The 22,032-nt window shown below is 36.2% G+C and overlaps 2 protein-coding genes across 4 annotated transcripts; one reads left to right on the forward strand and one right to left on the reverse strand.

Moving 5' to 3' along the window:
• Positions 1 to 319: 319 nt before the first annotated feature.
• On the reverse strand, positions 320 to 7,131 carry LOC142525111 (putative adenylate kinase 6, chloroplastic). Of its 3 annotated transcripts, none has more exons than XM_075629279.1 (4): positions 6,701 to 7,129; positions 2,236 to 2,376; positions 997 to 1,269; positions 320 to 705 (listed from the first exon to the last, which is right to left on the reverse strand). In XM_075629279.1, the coding sequence occupies exons 1-4, from the start codon at positions 6,995 to 6,997 to the stop codon at positions 649 to 651; spliced, it is 768 nt and encodes a 255-aa protein (XP_075485394.1). In that variant the 5' UTR covers positions 6,998 to 7,129; the 3' UTR covers positions 320 to 648. The 3 variants fall into 3 exon arrangements, with proteins under 3 accessions (XP_075485394.1, XP_075485393.1, XP_075485395.1); XM_075629278.1 differs by having other exon boundaries at positions 320 to 662; positions 6,701 to 7,126; XM_075629280.1 differs by lacking the exon at positions 2,236 to 2,376 and having other exon boundaries at positions 320 to 662; positions 6,701 to 7,131.
• Positions 7,132 to 19,950: 12,819 nt separating this feature from the next.
• LOC142523894 (uncharacterized) lies at positions 19,951 to 22,032 on the forward strand. Its single transcript, XM_075627628.1, has 3 exons — positions 19,951 to 21,378; positions 21,427 to 21,699; positions 21,802 to 22,032. The coding sequence occupies exons 1-3, from the start codon at positions 19,951 to 19,953 to the stop codon at positions 22,030 to 22,032; spliced, it is 1,932 nt and encodes a 643-aa protein (XP_075483743.1).

Below are 22,032 nucleotides of genomic sequence, written 5' to 3' on the forward strand. Positions count from 1 at the left end.
CAGTCATCGCGGGTGCGATGTAGCTACTGGTATGTGAGCGCAGGTGCGGTATGTTTTCCAGCGCGAGTGCGGTGCTTCACAGCGGGTGCGGTGTAAATATCAACGCGGGTGTGCTGTAGCTTCTGTATATTTGCATCTTTTGCACTTTTCAATTCAACATTTCAATACTCCAAACTCTCATCCTAAGCTTCCAAACTACAACAACAAAAACAACAAATCGCATAAAACCTGCTCAAGAATCATAAAATTCCAAGTTAAATACAAGTAATAAAAATGCAATAAATTGCACTTATCAAAAGCCTAATAAATTACATCTGTATAACAGACAATTAACTATTAATAAACTTGAAGACGCGGGTGCCCCCAAGAAAGAATACAGAACGTTATTTTCACCATACTCATTACATTTATCAAATAATTTCTCCGAAACATTAATAGAATAATGTCGAATTCACAAGCAAAGAATGATTTATTTACCCAATATATAGATATATATGAGAGCTCATAGATAGATATACTCAAGCAGCTGCGGATTTTTTGTCTTCATGATCATCAAGATTTAGTGCATGAAGCAATTTCGGCCAGGATTCAGGAATTCCTCCAGGAAGATCAAACTCCAACAACTTCCCACAATTGCGGTAGAATTCCTCAACAGGTCGACTCTGCAAATTTGGATGTTTCCAAGCCAAGCCATATGTTATGCAACTGAAATTCCAAGTTCATGATTATGTATAACACACAACGGAAGCCTAGTCTTCTCAGGCTCTTAGCTACAAAGTTTAGGCTTCTTAGGTTTTTAACTAAATATTTATGAGACTGCCATCTCTCTCATTGAGCAGGTGTTTTTTCTTTTTTTTTTTTTCGGGGCAAACAAACAAACAAACACTACTATGAAACTAAAGAACTTCAAATAATGAAAAATTTATGAAATTATTGACAGAAAAAACAATCCACGAGGAAGTTGATTGATAAAATTTTAATAAGATGATGGATTACCATTTCATCGTAAACCCGTATACGTTCTTTAACAACTTCTTCAGTGTCATCAGACCGTGTAATTAGTTTCGATTCACATTGTGAAGGAGGTAGAAGGGGAGGCATGTACATTCTATTACTTCCATCTTTGTCCTTGATATCGATACAAGCAACGTTGTAGTTCCTCCCACACTCACTGCAAATTCGTCGTCCGAGGCATTTTGCTATTAGAGCTTCTTCCCGCAGTTTCAGATTGATTACCAAGTCAATATCCGTCACCTTATCCAGGATTTCCTGCATAACAGGGAATGAAACATCATTAAGTAATGGCTGTAACTCTGTGTTTCCAATTAACAAATGATCCACACAAATTCTAAAACGCACAAAACTAAGCCAGCTGATGTTTGCAAATACACAGGGTTTGTGGGGGCTCACATTCTCCGTTCTAGGGATATAATTTTGGACAAATATGATGTACTTTGTTATTGTCTTGAAGAAAAATATATATTTTAGGATTTCAATAACACTCATCACATGTACAAATATATATTATGGATTATAAATATAATCAATACTTAGTTATATAATTAACTTAGTTTAGTTATAAAAAAAATTTGAATCTAAACGAAATCATAGATGATATTGAAGTAAGCGAGAAAGAGATATCCAGGAATAAATTATGTGAGATTCATTACATAAAATAAATGAAGTATGGCGTCCTTATATTATTAAATAAATAAAATACATTTACAGGTCTTTTTTTCCTTAGTTTTTTGTTGAAAATGAGAGTGGAGATATTTTTGTCAGCTCACTTAAAGTTCCAAAGATAGTAGAAATAATAGGCTTTCCATCAGCAATATAATAGGATGTAGATGTATAGAAAATGATCGAGTTCAACCTACCCTAGGTATTGCCCTCAGTGTAAACGTAATGGTCATTATTGTCTCAAAGTTTTCTTATGTGAGTCAAACATAGACCTCACATGTTTAGACCAATGATCGCATGATCTTATTAACCATAGAAAAGCATAAAAAATATTAATAGCTCAAGTCATAAGTAATAATTATGCTAATGATGTGAAACGGAGGGGAAAATATTTTCAGAATGAGAATTGAAATATGATGATGGTGATGTTTGTTATCATTTATGGGGCAACAGGGAAGGATAACAACAAGAGGATAGTGTGTTCTAAATACCCCGAACAACAAGCAGCATGCATCCGATAGAATGTTATTTGCTAGTTTAGAAGCGATTGCTCACCGCCTGTCTTAGAGTTCGTGGGAAACCATCAAGAATAAATCCTGTTTCACCTTTAGTCTGAGCATCTTCAAGACGTTTGGAAAGCATATCAATAATTATTTCATCCGAAAGTAACTTTCCTCGGTTAACAATCGCAGCCAGCTGCTCAAATTAAGAGAGTAAACAAAGAAATGGCCAAATAAGAATATGAAAGAACAAAATGAAGAGGGCTTCAATGTATAAAACCTAAAATAATAACTAGAGTCAGGGCTGGGTGTGTTGTGTATACAATCTCTTAAGCCAAAAAACCATTAGCAATCCAAATATTGCGATAAAGTACTGCATCGTGATACAAACTTTCTATGACCATTAAAGAAGCATGTTTCCGGCTAAGTTTCTTAAGTAACTCCCAACACAAACACACAGCTTAAAGCAAAACAATGACCAAGCAAATGGGAAGCTCCGGTGATTTATCAGAGTTACGTAATCCTTTGACAACTAAACACCGTTCATGAAATATTCATAGCTAACCCCTGTAATACGCCTACAAACTCTACTTAAAAGTCTTTGTTCCAAATTGCAGTATCAGTTTTTGCAAAAATAAGAGAATTGTTTGTGTTAAACATGCAAGAAGTCAACTACTGATGCATGAATTAATCTTCTTAAACTTTGATATTCAAATCTCAGAGAGTTCTTAATGCTATTATATCTCCAAGTTCTTCATGCTACATGGATTTTAATCCTGGTTCTAGATATAGTTCATCTTTCCAAGAAAAGTACAAAAAAGTTATCTAAAGCAAGTGATTTGTACTACATGTCACTTTCACTATTCCATGTCGACATATCACTATTCCACATATACTATGGAACTAAGATTAGAGCATGCATGCAATTTGATGTTAATTTTCACTCAGTTTTGAAAGAATTTATAAAATATCTCATGAGAAATGTAGACATATTAGGAACTGTCACTGACATAATGTTGTGATGATGCTTATGTATCCATGAGAAGGGTTAGCCTACACTTGGAAACCAATAGGTCCTACCCGCGATTGATCCTCATGAAATGAACCCAAAGATCTTCAGGTCAGGAAGTACAAAGAGAGCGATCTATGACATCAAGGGTCTCAGGTGTATGCTTAAGTCTTGTACAGATTCCAACTTCGGGCCATAATACGATTTTATATAATGGCTTGTGGGAGAGGTTTGAAGAGTCATATAAGAAAACATATACGACTCTTCTTGCAACTTGGTTGGTTACCTCCGAAAGACAACAATTGATGTGAATTAGTTGTTAATGGAGCCCACTATACATATTGTCGTTTGCATGGGCACATGGGCATGACATGTGATTTAGGCTATGAAGGGTAAACAGGATAGTAAAATTTTCTTCTCGACAAGAAATCATTTTGCTTGCGCAACAAAATAACCCCACAAGTATGAATGATCTTTCGTTACGCATAGCAGCGTTTTACATGAGTTTAATCCTTTAATCAGAAAATAACCAATCAGTCCCATATTAAATTGGCGTGAAGGACAAACCGAAAATTCCAAATATCCTCAAGCCGGCACAAACAGTACTTCACAAAATAGGTTCCTCTACAAACTGATTGACAAATCTACCAAATAGCTATACCATTTTACATTTCAGTCTCATAAACCCTCAAAAGCTAGTTATTGAGAGGTGAGTGCCCAAGAGGTTGTAAACCCACATAGCAGGCTTTTGACAAGCATCGTGGAACGAACACATATTACAATACATCCCCTTTCAAAACCGACGTCCACAACTGTGGTGACTGTTCGAGTAAGAGCCCCAAACCAACTTGTGGTTTGGGCTTTATTAACTATGATGTAAAAACAATTTTTATTTTCATAATATTTTACGGTTTTATCCAATTATGACATTTAAAGTCCTTGAATATGCAAGAAGTGTCATGAGGTCTGCTGCCTCTCAACGTAAGATCATGAAACTCATTAGGAAGTGTACCATATATTCTAAACAGGTTCCTAGTCGAATCTGCCACCTAAAATAAGGATAAAGGTCACTTGAGCTTAAGAATAACATATGTGATGTAAATGTCATGTTTCATTGGCAAGGGTATTGAGATGTCCATTCATACTGATGGGTGATCATTTGATTATTCACTGAACAACCCTCCCTCGAACTGTCCAAGTAGTTATCACTTATCGAATGGAATAGTTCGTGGTTATGGTTGTACACCATTAGTCCTTTGACCTGAGACAACGTAGAGGCTCTACGTACTAGCATGCACTCTGATACGTTTACCGTCTCCATTGAGGGTCATCAGGTGGCAAGGTTGAGTGTAGTTTTGAAATAAGTAGGTGCAAATGCATTGTATTCGAGATTCATCGTTTGCCTACCGGCGAAGATATCCAATGTGATCTAATGAGTTAATAATTTAATGAATCTCTGACCAGAGTAAGACATGTGCATATTGGAAAGGTATTTCCTCAATTGCACATACCATGTCGTTTTTATTACTCAAAGATATATCACATCGTTATCTGGTTTATATGCAACTCTCGATATACCAATGGTTGCAGATTTTTGATTGGAATATATCAGATAAAGGGAACATATTGTATGTTAACTATAACTTAAGGTTCTTGCAGACACTATCAAAAATATCTAAGGGATCATGTGGCGATGCTACTAGACGTTCTTACCATGATCCGATAGGTGCAATCAGACTCGACTTCTGACATTCTTGATCAAGGGGTTTATGAAAAGAATGAGGCTAATTAGGATAAGACATAATAAGAACAAATGTTATTCTGAATCACAAGAATTTGTGAACACACGGCTAGTTGTATCCCTGAACCATTAAGGGTCGCACAAGTATCGAATTTTGTGTTCCCGTTGAGATATTCAAGTTCAAAGACTTGAATTTGGTGATTGTATTTTGACAGAAATCAAACAGACTGCTTATAAAGAAGTTTATAAGTGAATTTCATGTATCGGAAGTTGTGAAAATTAGCTTAACTGCTAATTAAGTGAGGAGAGTGGAACCGCCTGGTTTGGTGAAAAAGTTCACAAAACTGGCAATGGCCGAAATTGGATCAGTGAAAATTTTGATCTTCGAAATTTTCAATTTTCACTGCATGAACAAGATTTGTACCATCGGTACATCGGTACTGTCTGATCGTCAATCAGGGTTATAACGAGTTAAAAATTATTTATTTAATAAATTTAAAATCTACTATATATACATGATTCTCATGAAATATTCTAGAAGCGTCTAGAATTGATGAATTGATTAACGATTAATTAAGAAATTAAATAATGGTTATTTAAGTTTACATATATGTCTATACATGTACATATGCGGATATCTATGCATAGATTTATTAATATATATATATATAATGCATTATCAAGAGTTGACTTTGCATGATATATAAAACATGAGAATTTTAATTAATTAATGAAAATAGAGTAGGATCATGAATCCTAATAGGAAAAAGACTCTTGATGTGATCAGGGAATCAAAATCTATAAATATTTCATTGAGGATAATAAGAAAAAAGACTGTTTTTTACACACAAATTTTGACGACCAGAATTTTCTCCTTCTCTCCCAATCTCAAAGTTTCGGCCACTTGGTTTTTCACAAAAAAAAAAATTCGAGTGCCCCTCCCCCTTACACAGTGAGATCTCTGAAATTCTGGAACTAGTCCCAACGAAAATTCATGTAAAATTTCTATTGCAGTCTACACGAGGAATTCAGTCTCCGATCGTGGACCTGATTAGACGATCAAATGAGAGAAATCCGTTCGAAAGGATTTACAAGAAGTGTTGTATCCGTTTAAAAACCGGAATAATCGAAACCAGCATTACATAAGCAAATGTAAACAATTCTAAACACTCTATAGATGTTTTAATTCATACGACGCTCAAGGAATGTTTCGAAAGTCGAAACAAAATTTTAAAACTTACACTACGTCTTGGGTGCGAGAAAATGATCCTCTAACAGTGACTTCGCGTACCCCACATGCATGCGGGTAGCAGCCTTCTCATGGTGAATTCGTGTACCTCACACATATGCAGGTAGCTCTGATACCAATGTTAGAGCTCACAAAAGCTAATTATTGAGAGTCGGGTGTCCAAGAGGATATAAATTCACAAGGTAGGCTTTTCACAATTGTGGGATGAAACATGGCACACTACAAAACACCACTCGCACAATCACAACTTCACGCCACTCATTCAGACACGGAAAATCTAATCCCAATTCCTAAATCAGTACAAAATAAACAAAACTAATAAATCAAGAAAGAGGTTTAACATGAATTATTATTTTTATCTAACCCTAATCGATCAACCGTTTTTTTTTAAAATATGACCTTATGCAGTTTCAAAAGAAATGGTTGACCGTTCCAATTTTCTAAATATCCCGTTTAACATACACATAAAATTACCACCAACATCAACTAAGTTTAGGGAAGCGAAAATTTAAAAAAGCGACCTGCGCAGAGAGAGGCCCATGAGAAGAAAGCTGGTGGCGGACAAGATCGCCTGTGGAGATGTGGGGCACCCCTAGGAGGCTCGACAGGCGGGTAGCGTAGGTCCCCTTGCCCACACCGGGGCATCCAAGGAATACCCACTGCACATTTCTGTTCTTTCCTTTGGAATTTTCATTCGGTAATGCCGAAGAAAGAGCTGATGATACCCTGTGGAGCTCAGTTTCGGTAGATTTCGTGCAGAAATTCGGAAGTGATCCGCTTCTTCTGCACCCCAGAATCAGGCGGCTAAGAACCGCCATTGGTGGAACTGAATTTCTTGATTACTGAAACTATGAGAGAAGATCTTCACTTTGCAGAGGCTGGTTGGGTTGACGAAGTGAAGCGACTGGATCCAACCACGAAAGAAAGCGGTGAAAAGGCAAACATAAATTGCACGTGGGTTTGCCTTCTAAATACATTGTCAAATTTTTAGGATTTTTTTATTAAATAATATTAAAAACTACTAAAATATAAAAAAAAATTAAAAACAAATTAATAAAGCGCCGGCCATTTGAAAATTAAGTGAGGTTCCTTTTAAATTATATTTTTAAAATTATAATAAAATATATGAAATTTTAATAATATCTATTTTAAATAATAAAAAATGATGATGGTTTTAATAATAAAAATGAATAGTTCAGAAAATTTAGAAAAAACAATAAAATTTTTAAACGAAGGAGCCAGGGTCGTTTAATTTTTCAAGTTGTATTATTTAACTAAAAAAACCTGTTGTTTTAGTTTTTCAAAACAAATGAACTGCGTTCTTGTAAGTATTTTTGAACGTGGGATTTGTAAAAATTTACTCCCAGCTGCCTCGCCTCTGGTAGAGGTGGGAAAAAAATAATGTCAAATTTAATATGTCTTGCCATTAAGACGAACAGGGTATCAGTATGAAGAATATCGTGAGCTAAAATGTTGGCTGATTTAAATTCACCGAAAATCTATCATTCAGGATAAAATATTTCATTTTCTGGTAAATCAGTCCGATAAGTGATTAAGGATCGGTGTCAACTGATAAAAGCTTTCTCTTTTCATCGATTAGTGATTAAGGATCAGAGCTTCGTTCATAATTTTGCATATATCAGAAAGGACAACGACCTGAAAATAATGACATCCACAATCATGAACGGATATATTTGGAACATGTTACTGTTGTTAGTTGAAGGTATAAATAGATCAGTTGACTTGAATCAAGACATAGTTCTGAATTTCAATCATACAAAGAAAACTGATAATCTATTGATAAAGATTTAAAGCCAAACCGAAAATCAGCATAGTCAGATAATTCATTATCAGATCAGATCAGATCGAGGATCACATTCGTGTTTAAAAGTTTTCAATACTATTTGCAATTGAAAGTAAAAAGTCTTTCTTCTCAAAATTCTTTGGATCAGTGCTTGTAATTACTGAAGTTTTTTAGTGCAAGCCTTCCGTGAGGAAGAAGGGTGACGTAGAAGTATTGAAATCTCCGAACATCCAGAAACAATTTCACATTCAATCTACTGCACCCAGTTTTATTGAGTCATTTGTGCAACCATTTTCAGCAAGCTTACTTCCGCAAAGATCAACTGATTGACTTGCTGAAAAACTTATTGACAAGAATCAAATTTCATTGTTGTTATCCCAAACGAAATATTTTTGGCTAAATTTATTTACCCCCTGTAAATTTTAGCTTTGATCTTAAAAAGTGGCATCAGAGCGGTTCATTCTTTTCCTTGAACAAAATATCATTTATTGCATCATTCAGTAAAATTACAATGTTCTCTAAAGAAGATTTTGATGGTTGGAAGATTAGGATGCATGTTCAGTTAATGCTCAAGACGACGATATATGGTCCGTCATCATGGATGGACCAATGAAGATACTGAAAGCAAATACTACTATATCCATAACTGAAGGTGCTCCTCAAATGCTGGAAAAACCAATGAGCGAATAAACGAATGATGATAAAAGAAAGCAAGTCTTAACAATGTGGCTAAAGATATTCTATACAAAACTCTTAACTAAAACATATTCAGCAAAATCAAAGTGTGGAAACTGCAAAAGAAATATGAGAAAATTGATTCAGCTATGTGAAGTAAATAAGCAGACAAAAGAAAAAATGCTCTGCATGGCCATACAAAAGTTTAACAATACCAATATGAAGCATGTAGAATCTATGTCTGATTTTGATGAAAGAGTCAGTGGAATCATAATAGAACTCAGTGCATTTCGAAAAGTGTACATCAACCGAAAAGTGATTCAGAAGCTGATGAGATGACTTCCAAAAGAATATGATGTCAAGACTATAGAAATGCGTGAGTCCAAGGATTTGAGCAAGATAGAGCTATATGATTTGTTTGTATACTTAAAAGCTTATGAATTTGAATTGCAAATCAGAGACGATGATTAGTCTACCTCTCAGATGACTAAGGCTCAAACTACAGTGAAACTGAAACCATCGGTTTCTGTAATGTTCGGAAAATCAGTCCACGTAAATTGCATGAATGAGAATCATTTAAATTGTTTATTTATTTTAGTTAAATAGTTTTAAATCCATAAATGGTACATTTTAATATGATTAATAATAATGATTAATTGCATTATTTTACATGAATTCATGAAATTAAAGATTTTCTGTTCGAATATTCGAAGTTAGGACGGGGAACGGAGATCAGAGACGATCATGATGCTAAAATTGGATGTTATATTTATTTTAAGCCAAAAAAATTAGTTATTTAAATGATTTACGAATTTTAGTATTTTAATGTCTAATTTAATTATCAGACGATTTATAAGATTTAAAGCGTTTTAAAATGTTAATTTTGAAAATTTGGGAATTTAATCCTTAAATGTGATGCAAAATATTTTTATAAGGAATTTATGTCATATTTAATTTATTTAGCATTTAAATATTTAAGTTGAATTAGAAGTTTTATGTATTTAGTTATCTATTTTCAAAATTGGGATAAAGTTTAATTTATCTATCAAAAAGATACTTAATTATTTATTTAGTGTTTTATTAAACATAAACTTTGTTTAAGTTATTTATTAGTATTTTTAACCCACCTAAACTCTAAATGCACGCATAGGAAATAGTAACAAGCCATGAAGAAGCAACACACACTGTCACATCTTGCGTCACACACACAAGCAGCCGAGAAGTTTTCTAGGCCTTGGATTTCGATTTTTGGCTTGTTTCCTTCGATCCAACCATCATCGATCCTTCATCATACGTAGCACTATCAATTCACGCCACTTTTATGCAAAAAAAACAATCGAAACGTTCGCTACGATAGCCTATCAACTTCCCCACAACGATTATCGACTATTCGAGTGTTTTTAACGCAAAGGCACGTTTTAAACCCTTCTTTTTGCACCATTCAAATTATAATATGTGTGTTTTATGTTTCTTTAAGCATGAAATTATATGGGACAATTTATTTATCGTTTGAACATTTATTTTAATGTTTTGACGTTTTTACGGCCCTTTGCGACACATTATGATTCCTAAGGACATCGCTGCCAATAGGAGGTATTTTAGGGGCAAGAAAAGAGTCATTTAAGCACGAGTCAATGGATGGGTCGAGGTTTAAAGAGTATGCATGGACATGAACGAAAGCAAGTAGTTTGGAGGAATTGTGGCCATGCAAGGGTGTTACATGCGCGGTCGTGTATGACTGTATGAGGCTAGGGGCTGAGTACAGTACCTGGGTTCAGACCAAAAGGCTCATAACGGTATGAGAGGCGGGTGAATGGTGAGGGTCTGAGTGGCTAAGGGTTGGTGGTCCGCTGGTCCGAGGGAGAAAGACACCAGGCTACACATGGTGATGATTGTGATCTGCGCACAGCTCGGTTTTGTTGAGGGGAAGGTTGGGCGTTTCGGGCTGGTCCAGATGGGTTCATGTAGTTCTAGGAAGGTGGTCAGGAGGCCGGGAAGGTGGCCAGGGGTGGAAGCCGCAGGATTGCTAGGGGTATAGCATGAGAGGCACATCCATGGAGGAGAAGTTGCGTAGGTTGCTTGGGGCTACGTGCGCAGGGCTCTGGGCTAGGTTAGATGGGCCAGTGAGGGTCCAAGAAGGATGGGTCGTGGTCTTGAAGGGGTCTGGTCCAAGGGGGCTCGAGGGCACCTCGATGGAAATAGGTGTATGGCTTGAAAGTGGGGAGATGGTTCGGTTATGTCATAGGGTGTGAACAGTGATCGACCATGGGTTCACGGGGGTTGGCTCGTTTCTCACGTGGGTAGTTTAGGAACAAAAAATCTATGTTTAAAGTTTGGGAAAAAAATATTAAGTTTTGAATTAATTTGGGAATAAAACGACTTACGATTTAGTAATTAAGGAAATAAATCGAAAAGCTCGAGTTTACGTTAAATAAAAATATTAGAAGTCAAATTTTGAGCTTATACAATTATTTGGGATAGACTCGAGTCAATAAAAGTAAGAAAATGTCAAAATCATGAATTTTAGGGCCCAATGGCAAAATAATCATTTTACGTCCCGGATAGTACGAAAGGCTTGGCAATGTCCCGAGGAATCATAATGCATGCTTAACGATATTTTAAAATGTTTATGATGAAAATACGAGATTTTATGGTTTATGGTAGAGTTGTGAAATTTTTACAGCTAAAATGGTAATTTTCAAATGCGGAAATGATACAATATTTTATGATAAAAAGAAAAAAGAAAAATGTTTTGAAGGATGTGAATTGACTGTGAGAAAGAGGATATGATATATGATTTTTGGGTATATCGTGAGGGAAAATGCCCCAGAGAGAGCTCGTTTACGGGTAAAGACCCCAGAGGGAGCTCGACGATCGTATTTCTATTTCTACGTCGGTGCCTAGTGCTCGTCCCTATGTGCAATGGTGAGCTAAGACCGATCAGTTGATCACATGATAAAATGCTAGTCACTTTCAAGTAACAAACTTCACCCAAAATGATAAACGATTGATAACTTTACGATTTCACGATTTTACGATATATGTATTATTAAAAGCTTATTTTAAATAAAAGTATGATGTTAATGCATGTGCTTATATATATTATTTGCTACTCATGTTTAGAACGTGCCGAGTCATTAGACTCACCAGGTTTGAATATTGCAGGTGATTATGTTATTAAGGCATGCGCTGACGCTTGAGTAGATCGAGTCCTGGCAGTACATTCCCGAGGTACATTTCTTTTCAGCACTTTTTAGTATTTAAAAATTTTACGAAAATATTTTGAGAATTTTTTATTTAGAGATTTATGTTTTATTTTGAATTTCAATTTTGGATTATTTTTAAATGATGACGTATGATTTTTACGGTTGACGATTTATAGAATTTTTTTTGTGCCTTACGATTTTGAAAAGTTGTGAAATTGAAGGTTTCGAATTTTATAAAGAAGCATAAAAAAAATTGTAGCATTTTAAAGTTAAAAAGTAGTGGACGTTTCAGTTTCAATGAAAAATCAGCTGCACAATTGAGCAAAACTGCCATGTCACTATTTGTGAAAAATTTGACAAATTTGTAAAAAAGAATCAAGGCAATTTTCAAGACTCCAATAAAATATTCTACCAGAATAAAGAGTCAACTAATGACTCCAATGCCTATTTTAATTGTGGAAAAACTGACTATTTCATTGCAGACTGCGCTAAACCTAGAAGAGATACATGAGGTCATCTGAGAAGGGCAAGAGATCCTTTGACAAAAGGAGATCCAAGGATGAGAAAAAATTTTCTAAGAAGAAGCATGACCAAAAGCTATCGTGGCCGAGGAAAGCAAGTCAAAGTAGGCCTATTTAGATTCTAGGTCATCGGAATCAGAAGACTCAAGTAGCTCCAATGATGATGATGAAGTGTAGTGTTTAATAACCAATGATGCTGAGATGGAATCTACCAGTAAGTAGGTATTTGACTTTAGATCAACTGACTTTACACGAGAGGACATTGTCAACGTACTTCATGACATGTTTAACGAGTACCAAAGACTTTCTCAATCATTTGAGAAAATTAGAACTAAGAAAAGTGACATGCCAGACAATCGAACTAAAACTCATTGAGAACAGTCTAGTGAAATGTTAAGTTTGAAAGCAAAGATTGATAAGCTGAAAATTGAGAATGAGAGAATACATGATGAAAACTAAAAAGTTAAATATGAGAATATAAAGCTAACTGAACTAGTTTCATCCTTTAATAATTCTTCACTTACCTTAAGTGAAATGCAAGAGTTACAAAACACCTGTTGGGGACAAAACTGGTCTTGGTTTCAGCAACAAAGAAAGCATTCCCGAGACAAGTATTCAACCAAAACTGAATATATGCAAAGGGAAATATATTCACTTTGTAAGATCCATTATGGTACATGATTTTCAAGAACATATCCATCACAGTTTTCAAGCCTACTAAAGATATGAGCAAAGGTAGAAAGTTTGGTGTTGGTTATTTGCCTGAGAGTTTTAATGTTAAACCAAACTGGAAGCCTATTCAAACCAGTCTAGCTAGGCATAACTCGATGAAAGACAAGTCTAATCGATATTTTAACAGTAATCCTGTTCAGCAACGATATAGGCTTATCAATGAAGTTGGAAAGGGTAAACAACATATGGTTTCTACTGCACACAGAACACACCACACACATGCACACGCACTACCTATTTGGAACACATCAAGTGGTCGATCGGTTAAACTAATCCGAGTTGGATTCCAAAAGGACTAATCCTGTTTAGACCCAAGTAAGTATGTGTACAAAGAGTTATTTGTAATTTGTGATTAAAAGACACAATAATTGAACAAATCAATGAGTCAGTTTAGTACTTGGACAGTGGATAATCAAGGCACATGATCTGTGAAGCTAAACTGCTATCAAAACTGATTCAGTTTACTAGAGCCAAGATCACATTTGGATATGCTTCTCAATATAGAACTATGTGTAAGATTAATCTTATCCATGGTAATATTATCATTGAAACAATATTACTTGTTGAAAATTTTAAATATAATTTGATCAACATAAATCAATTGTGTGATCATAAATATTCAGTTGAGTTTAGTAAGCATCTCTGTATTGTCAAAGATACGTCTGAATGCATTATAATTATAGGTGACAGGTGTAGTGTCCAAAAAACGAGTACACGTAAACCCCATGCACGATTGAATTAATTAATTTATTTAGTTAGTAATCTAAGTAATGCATGCTATGTGTTAAATTATTTTATTATGCAATTTTATTTCTTTGTTTTCTCGTGTTTGTAATCGCCTTCTTCGCTGGACCGATCTTATGCCTTGCTGCTACATATGTTTATGTTTTATGGTGTGTTTAGATGCCATTAGGTTGACCATGAAGGGGCAAAGGGCTGCTGGTACAGCAGAGAACGAATAGTGTGTATGGTCGTGCATATGGGGAGATCTCGGCTGTGGGTCGTCGGGTTCAGTATAGGGCTGGACCAGAGCTCATGTCAAGTTTCTAGCCAAGGTCTTAGGGTCCTAAGGTTGGTCTGGTAATGCTCGGTTAGGGTCTGGTTGGGCAGCATAGGTTGGAGCCGTGAGTTGCAAGTGGGCGTGCTTGAGGGTGTTCATGAGGAGGGCCACGACTTTGGGTTGTTCAAGGGGTTGTGGTGCATTATGGGCTTGAACAGGCTGGACCAGAGGCTTAAGTCATGTCTAAGGGTCGAGTCTAGGACTTGGTTTGAGTTAGAATCGATAGGAAGTTGTATGGAACGCATAGGTGCCATAGCGTCACTCTTTGGGCAGCTTGTGTCTATATTGTTCATTGAGAATGGTACGGGGTTAGGTTATGGTTCGGAGCTGGCTTAGGGCCTTGGACAGTAAGTTAGGATGTATTTTACGTATGGGTCGAGTCCCGAGTCGATTGATACGTCCTAAGTGGTTCTGTTTAATTCGAGATTAGTATGTATCAAAATGCACCTTACAGGCTGTTTTAGGTATAAATTTTAGTATATTAGGGCAGCATGTCCAATGATGATCCAATGAGGTTCACGACGTTCGTAAGTATGTATGACGTGCAAAATAATAATTTTTGAGGTATGTGATTTTTCTTATGGCCAATTTATGTTACGGGTTTAGAAGCCGGAGAACGTGTCCTGGGACCTCTCCAACTTCTTCAAAGGAATTATGTTATGTTAGGGAGCCGAAATCCAGTCCAAGGGATATGGTGATCCCTATAGGCCCAGTACTATGGTTTAGTTTAATCAAACGATTTGGGCTACTTGCATTGAACAGAACTCTACGCAAAATGATTTACGATTACGATTACTATGACGAGTATGAAATTATGATTTTATTAAAATATTTATGTAGGAAAGTCGCGTTATACGTATTTATACTTCTATTATGATATGTACGAGCTATGTTAAAATTGCATGAATTTTTATTACGTATTTATTGTTATCCACGGTTTATGCATGCTGAGTCGTTAAATTTATTAGACTTGATCGATATAGATGATGTATTTGAGGAGACTCGGGCCAGTGGCAGTGTAAACCCGAAGACCTTGTAGTTCACGAGAGTTTTTATTATACACGTTTAAATCTATATTATCTAATTTTATGACTTAGTATTTGTGACTAGTAAGTGAGACTATTTATATTATGTTGGATTTTTTAAATTATGATGGATGTTTTTAACTTGGATTTTTGGTTGTGGTTTTCAAACAATGGAGGTTTAATATTAACTTTATTTTTAGTACGAGTGATGACCGTGATTTATTTTATGAAGTTATGTTTATAACAAATTATTTAATAAGAAAATTTTAATTTTTTTCACAAATATTAAAGTAGTAGTATTTTAAGGCAATGTTCATCACAGTTGGTATCAGAGCTCAAGGTTTCCTGATATAAGGTTGTGCCTACAACTAGTTGCGAGAAGTTCAGGAAGTCACGCATCAAGTCTGTAAGTTTTTGCTGTTTTAAATGCATTAAGAGTTAAGTAAGAATTTCTTTAACTGCATGTTTAAGATTTGAAATGTTTTTTTAGCATGTTATATGAATAATTTGGTTATGCATGTTGGTTACTTGTTAGGTTAAATTGTGGTACAGTATGCCTCATAGACGTGTGATTGACCTTGAGGGCAATGAGGCTTGTGATGAGCAGAGAGCTTCCCCTCCACGTCTAGCACCAGACCTTCAGGTTCAGATGCTTGCGGGCATGACTTATTTGTGCATATTGCAAGGAAAAATGCTGAGGTGGATAGGAGGACGAGGCTTGAGGCAGTGTATAAGTGATTCCATAAGATGGACCCTAAGGATTTTGGGGGTAGATATGATCCTATGGCTGAGGGGGATGGATTAAATCCATAGAGGTAATCTTTACCTTTATGGAACTGCATGATACTGACAGAGTTAGGTGCACTACTTACTTGCTGAAGGATGATACTCGATTATGGTGGGAAGGAGCATCTGTGTCGGTCAATCTGCAGATCCTGACTTGGGAAGGCTTCAAGGAATTATTCATGACAGAAAAGAGAGGAGCCTATGCGCCCAAAAAGTGGCGCTTAAGTGCCTGAAGTGCTGTTTAGCAACTGATGCGAGTTTTCATGGATCAATGTATTTCAAATTGTGTGTTTTAATGTTTTTCATCTGACTTTTTGACCAAAAGACACCAAAATGATGAAACAATATGTTCCTACATGTTAATAACATTAAATAGATGTTAAAATATCATTCTGAAAATGTTTCTTATGAATTTTTATGAATACATATTTGAATTCATTTTGTCTGCACTTCTTCTATCATAAATAAAGAGAGTTTATACAATTTTCTGGTTATAGAACTTGCGATTTTCTATGTTGATATCACAAATAAAGCTATTATATCTTGGGAGAAGATTGTCAACTACCGAAACACCAAGAACGGGACAAATTCTTGACACTCTCTTTCAACAATAACTTCAACATTTTATTGTTGTTCATTGCATTCTTTGAATATCCGTAATCCAAAATTTTATACCAACAAAACTAAGGTACATTATATGTCAATTTTTGAATGCTGCTGTACATCTCAACATTCCAAATAAATATTGACCATCATACATACAACTTATTCTCAACAAACTGAAAGGCAACTCAATTTCTGAATGTATATTGAAAATCAAAGCCAAAAATTCAAAACTCTACTCGTTAAGTTCACGCGCAACAAAATTTAATCTTTGCCATCTTCCAAATTAGCATCTAAAATTTTACCTCGAGCATTTCTCATAAATAGGAGTTTTCTTCATCTCTGCACAAATCTCACCACCTAAAACAATTAAATTACAAATCTGAACAAATAATTTGAAACAATTGAGGTAAGTGGATGATATTCAGAGTGGGAAGAGAGATAGTTGGAAAATCGCTACAATTATTGTGTAGCAGGATTTTGGAAATTAGCTCACTTCCAATAGACATAGCTCATTGTAGACAATTAAATTTGTTGACCATAAAATTATGGCAAATACAAAATAATATTAAATAAAAAAATTCTATTTATTGGGATATTAGACTTCTTAAAAAAAATAAATAGTTAATTGATATTTTAATAGTATTTTGTGAGCAAATTAAGATTTTAAATCAAGGTTGCAAATCTTGTACTAAAGAGAAGAGAATACTATCATTTTAGTATTAAAATCCAATCTTGCATAAGATGGAAAAGAATACTAATATTTTTAGTATTTGAAATCAAATATTATGGTTAATGGAAAGAAATCACCAAATCAATCATGAGAGGCCAATCAAATTACGACACCTCATCAAATGAAAATGGAACGAATTTGCATCCTTCGACTATAAATAGAGAGGTGGAGGGTCAAGAAAAACACAACACAGAAGGCAAAGAAGTAGAGAAGAATTCAGAAGAATTTCAACATAAATTCTCTCAACTCAAGCTCTTCAAACTTAAGAAGATCAGCGAAGTTCAAGGCGTGATTCAAGGCGTTCATCGTGTTCTTCCTCAAATTCATCCAAATTCAGAAGGATCTTGTTCTTCATCAAATTGAAGATCAACAAATTCAAGGCACGATTTAAGGCACTCATCACCTTTTTCTCAAATTTCGAATGTTAATTCAATACCAAGGTTTTGACCCATTAAATTAATGTTATTGAAGAATCAAACCATCTTCCACGAAAATCAAATACTCAATAAATTCAAATTCTACAAGAAATCGTCACTGAAGAGAATAATCAAGGGATCATTTAGAGATTGTATCCACAAAACTTCATTTAATTTCAAAAAATTCGATTTGTATCGTTATTTCTTTAGCGATTTTACTAAATAAAGAAATTTGCGTTACAAATTTCTGGCACGCCCAGTGGGACATCTCTACCCTTCATCTCTTCTCTTCAGCAAAAAAAAACATCAGAGACAACATTTCCAAAAGTCAATAGGAAGCCTTGGAGTCGTCACAAGGAGTATGTCCAAAAGGATGCAAGTATCCTCTGGAGTAGCTCACTTCAATGGAACCTTAAAAATGGATGAAGGTGAATATTCATAATCCATTCCTCGATCATCATCAAACTTCTTGTGCACCTCACATATGGCACCCGTGATGGTGACGAGTGCCACAACTTTGGAAGATCAAGTAGCGTATCTGACGAAAGCCATCGAAGGACTCGTGAGACATGTTCAAGAACAAGACTCTCAAATTACAAAATTGATGAACAAGATAGATCATGCCGACAGAAGCAACATGAAAGGAAAACATCATGAAACTAACGATGACATTGAATCATCATCAGAAGAAAGAGAAAAGGTTCCAGCAAATAAATTTCATGTCTCATCCAATGGAACAATCCCCATCGACCAGCTAAAAGAGTTCATTATGGGGACTATCAAGGATAAATTTGATGGATGCTCAAAGTCTTCCCTAGCTTATGCCAAACCATATTCGCAAAGAATTGATAATCTAAGAATGCCGATGGGCTATCAACCTCCAAAATTTCAGCAAAATTACGGTAAAGGGAACCCGAAGCAACACGTAGCTCACTTTATTGAAACATGTAATAAAGCTGGCACGTATGGAGACCATCTGGTAAAGCAATTTGTCTGTTCACTAAAGGGAAACACATTTGATTGGTACACTGATTTGGAGCCATACTCGATTGATAGTTGGAACCAATTAGAACAAGAATTTCTCAATCGTTTCTACAGCACCCGACGAGTAGTCAGTATGATTGAGCTAACAAACTCACGACAATGGAAAGAAGAACCTGTCATTGACTATATTAATCGTTGGAGAAACTTGAGCCTTAACTGCAAAGACCGATTGTCTGAATCCTCTGCCATCGAAATGTGCATCCAAGGCATGCACTGGGGACTTCGATATATTCTTCAAGGAATCCAACCAAAGACATTTGAAGAATTGGCTACAAGAGCTCATGATATGGAGCTAAGCATGAGTGCAAGTGGGACAGATGGGCCTCCGACTCAAGAACATCATAAAACTAAAGAAAAAGAACGTTCCAAGGAAGGAGGCAAGTCTTTCGCTAGGACCCCGATCAAAGAATCTATGCCAGTTAATGCAACCCCGGTCAAGGTAAAAGGAAGCACAAGTGACAAGAACAACCCAAAGAAAGAAATCTCGCAAGAAATTGAGTGGAAAAGATTGACTTTAAAAGAGATGCAAGCAAAGCAATATCCTTTTCTTGATTCTGATGTTTCTGGAATATTCGATGATTTGGTTAAAGCAAACTTGATCGACTTGCCTAGAAATGAAGCGTCCTGAGAATCTGAGCAAGTGCATGACCCAAAATACTGCAAATACCACCAATTGGTCGGACATCCTATTCATGATTGCTTTATATTCAAGGATAAAGTCATGCAGTTGGCTCGCCAAGGGAAAATCACACTTGAATAAGATAATGCAACCGCGAATAGAGTCAAAATCCAATGGAATAACGATGAAGTACATAACCATGATGATGTGTCTTGCTACATGACAAATTTACAAGGGAGTTCCTTCGATGAAGTTTGTCAGTCTGAAACAGAAAAGGATTGTGTGACAACCTTGGCATTTACTGACGAAGATCTATCATTCGGTTTTGGATTTCACAATCTGCCACTATTCATCACATGCTATAGTCGTGAGAAAAAAGTGAATAGAATATTGATTGATGGAGGTTCAGCAGTCAACATTATGCCTTTGCGCACGATGAAAGAATTGAACATTTCCATGGAAGAACTTGCAAACAATCGTCTTATGATTCAAGGATTCAATCAAGGGGGGGCAAAGGGCTTTTGGGGCTATAAGACTAGAATTAGTAATGGACAATATGACCTCAAGTGCATTATTTCATGTCATAGATGCCAAAACGTCCATGCTTCTCGGTAGACCATGGCTTCATGAAAATGGGGTTGTTCCATCTACATGGCATCAATGTTTTAAATACTCCCGAGACGGAGTGGTGAAGAAGGTTCTTGGAGATGAGAGACCATTTACTGAAGCTGAATCACATTTTGCTGATGCCAAATATTACTTTGAAATCAAAAAGACAAAAATCGAAGAAGATGTACCAAGTCAAGAACCCAAAAAACAGGAAGATGAAACTTCGGTGGTCCCTAAAAGCCAGTCAAAATGCGAATTACCCCTCCAAAAGATGGATCCCTTAATCCTCCCCCTTACAAAGCTTGACAGCTTCATTTGCCCAACCCAAGGTATCGAAGTAGAACATGGGGACTACTCAGAACTACAAAGTGTCAAGGGTTTTGATCCAAAAGCTTACAAACTTCTCGTTAAGGCTGGCTATAATCCAAAGGAGAATCTTGCATTGGGTAAACTTCCCTCGGTAGTTTCTGACAAACAGAGGCATGGACTGACTACTACCCCGAAGATGCTGAAAGAAAATGGATATCTCGTTCAAAAAAACCGAACAGGCCTTGGGTTCGTCCCACCAAGCCCTGTTCGCATCGCCATAAAAAGAGTCGGTATAAACTATACTGCCGAAGATGGATTCTCTTCAACGAACAATGCCTGTTACGAAAAACAACGGGTGTCTGTCTTCGATAGGCTAGGCCGATGTAAAAGGTGGAAAGGTAAGAGCAACAATCATAAAAAATTAAACACATCTAATCATTTGAGGGAAGCAAATAAACAACAAGACCTAGGAAGATTGCGGAGTCTGATTCCATCCCGTATGAAGCGACACACCACCTCGATTATATCACGCGATAAATTTCTGAAGGCTAAGATAAAGACCGTGGTTTACACACGAGTCCGAAAAAACGAAGATGATATACAGAGTGTAGCTTCATGTATTAACATGGACTGCAACATTCACCATGACATCTCCCAAAAGATCGAAGTTCAACCACTCAAACAAACACTCAGAATAATGCTCGATATTGCACAAATCAACAATGTGGAAAATGTGATGAAGAAATATGAAACTCTTATGAATATTGAGCACTTATACGAAGACTTGGCGACAACATGCCATATCACCTCAAAGGAAGGAGAGGCTCCATTGGAGGAAGATGCTGAAACCGCCCTTCCTGAGCTTGAAAGAGGAGTTAAAGCCACAATAGACGAGTTAAAAGAAATCAACTTGGGTAGTCTTGATGGCCCTCGACCAATCTACCTCAGCGCCTCATTGTCTATTGATGAAAAAGAAGCATATGTCAAGCTACTACACGAATATGAGGACATATTTGCATGGTCATATAAAGAAATTCCCGGACTAGATCCGAAGATGGTGGTCCATCATTTTGCTATCAAGTGAGGAACTCGACCTATTAAACAGGCACAACGGAGGTTTCGTCCTGAGTTAATCCCAGTTATTGAAAATGATGTCAACAAGCTCATCGAAGTTGGATTCATCAGTGAAGTCAAATACCCCACGTGGATATCTAGCATAGTCCCTGTAAGGAAAAAGAATGGACAACTCCGAATTTGTGTTGAATTTAGAGATCTCAATGAAGCATGCCCTAAAGATGACTTCCCATTGCCCATAACCGAACTCATGATTGACGCTACCATGGGTCACGAAGCACTGTCTTTCATGGACGGATCATCCGTATATAATCAAATTTGCATGGCGCCGGAAGATGAAGAGCTAATTGCATTTCGCACTCCGAAAGGTATATACTGTTACAAAGTGATGCCATTTGGATTATAGAATGCCGGTGCTACTTATCAAAGAGCAATGCAAAGGATTTTTGATGACATGCTCCACAAAAGCGTTGAATGTTATGTTGATGATGTGGTTGTCAAGTCAATAAATAGGAAAAGACATCTCAAAGACTTAAAGGAAATTTTTGAGCGTATGAGGAAGTACCAACTTAAGATGAACCCACTGAAATGTGCATTCGGTGTCACATCAGGAAAATTCCTAGGATTTATTGTTTGA

The sequence above is a fragment of the Primulina tabacum genome, chromosome 14 (assembly GCF_025594145.1).
Source record: "Primulina tabacum isolate GXHZ01 chromosome 14, ASM2559414v2, whole genome shotgun sequence".
NCBI classification, from domain to species: Eukaryota; Viridiplantae; Streptophyta; class Magnoliopsida; order Lamiales; family Gesneriaceae; genus Primulina; species Primulina tabacum.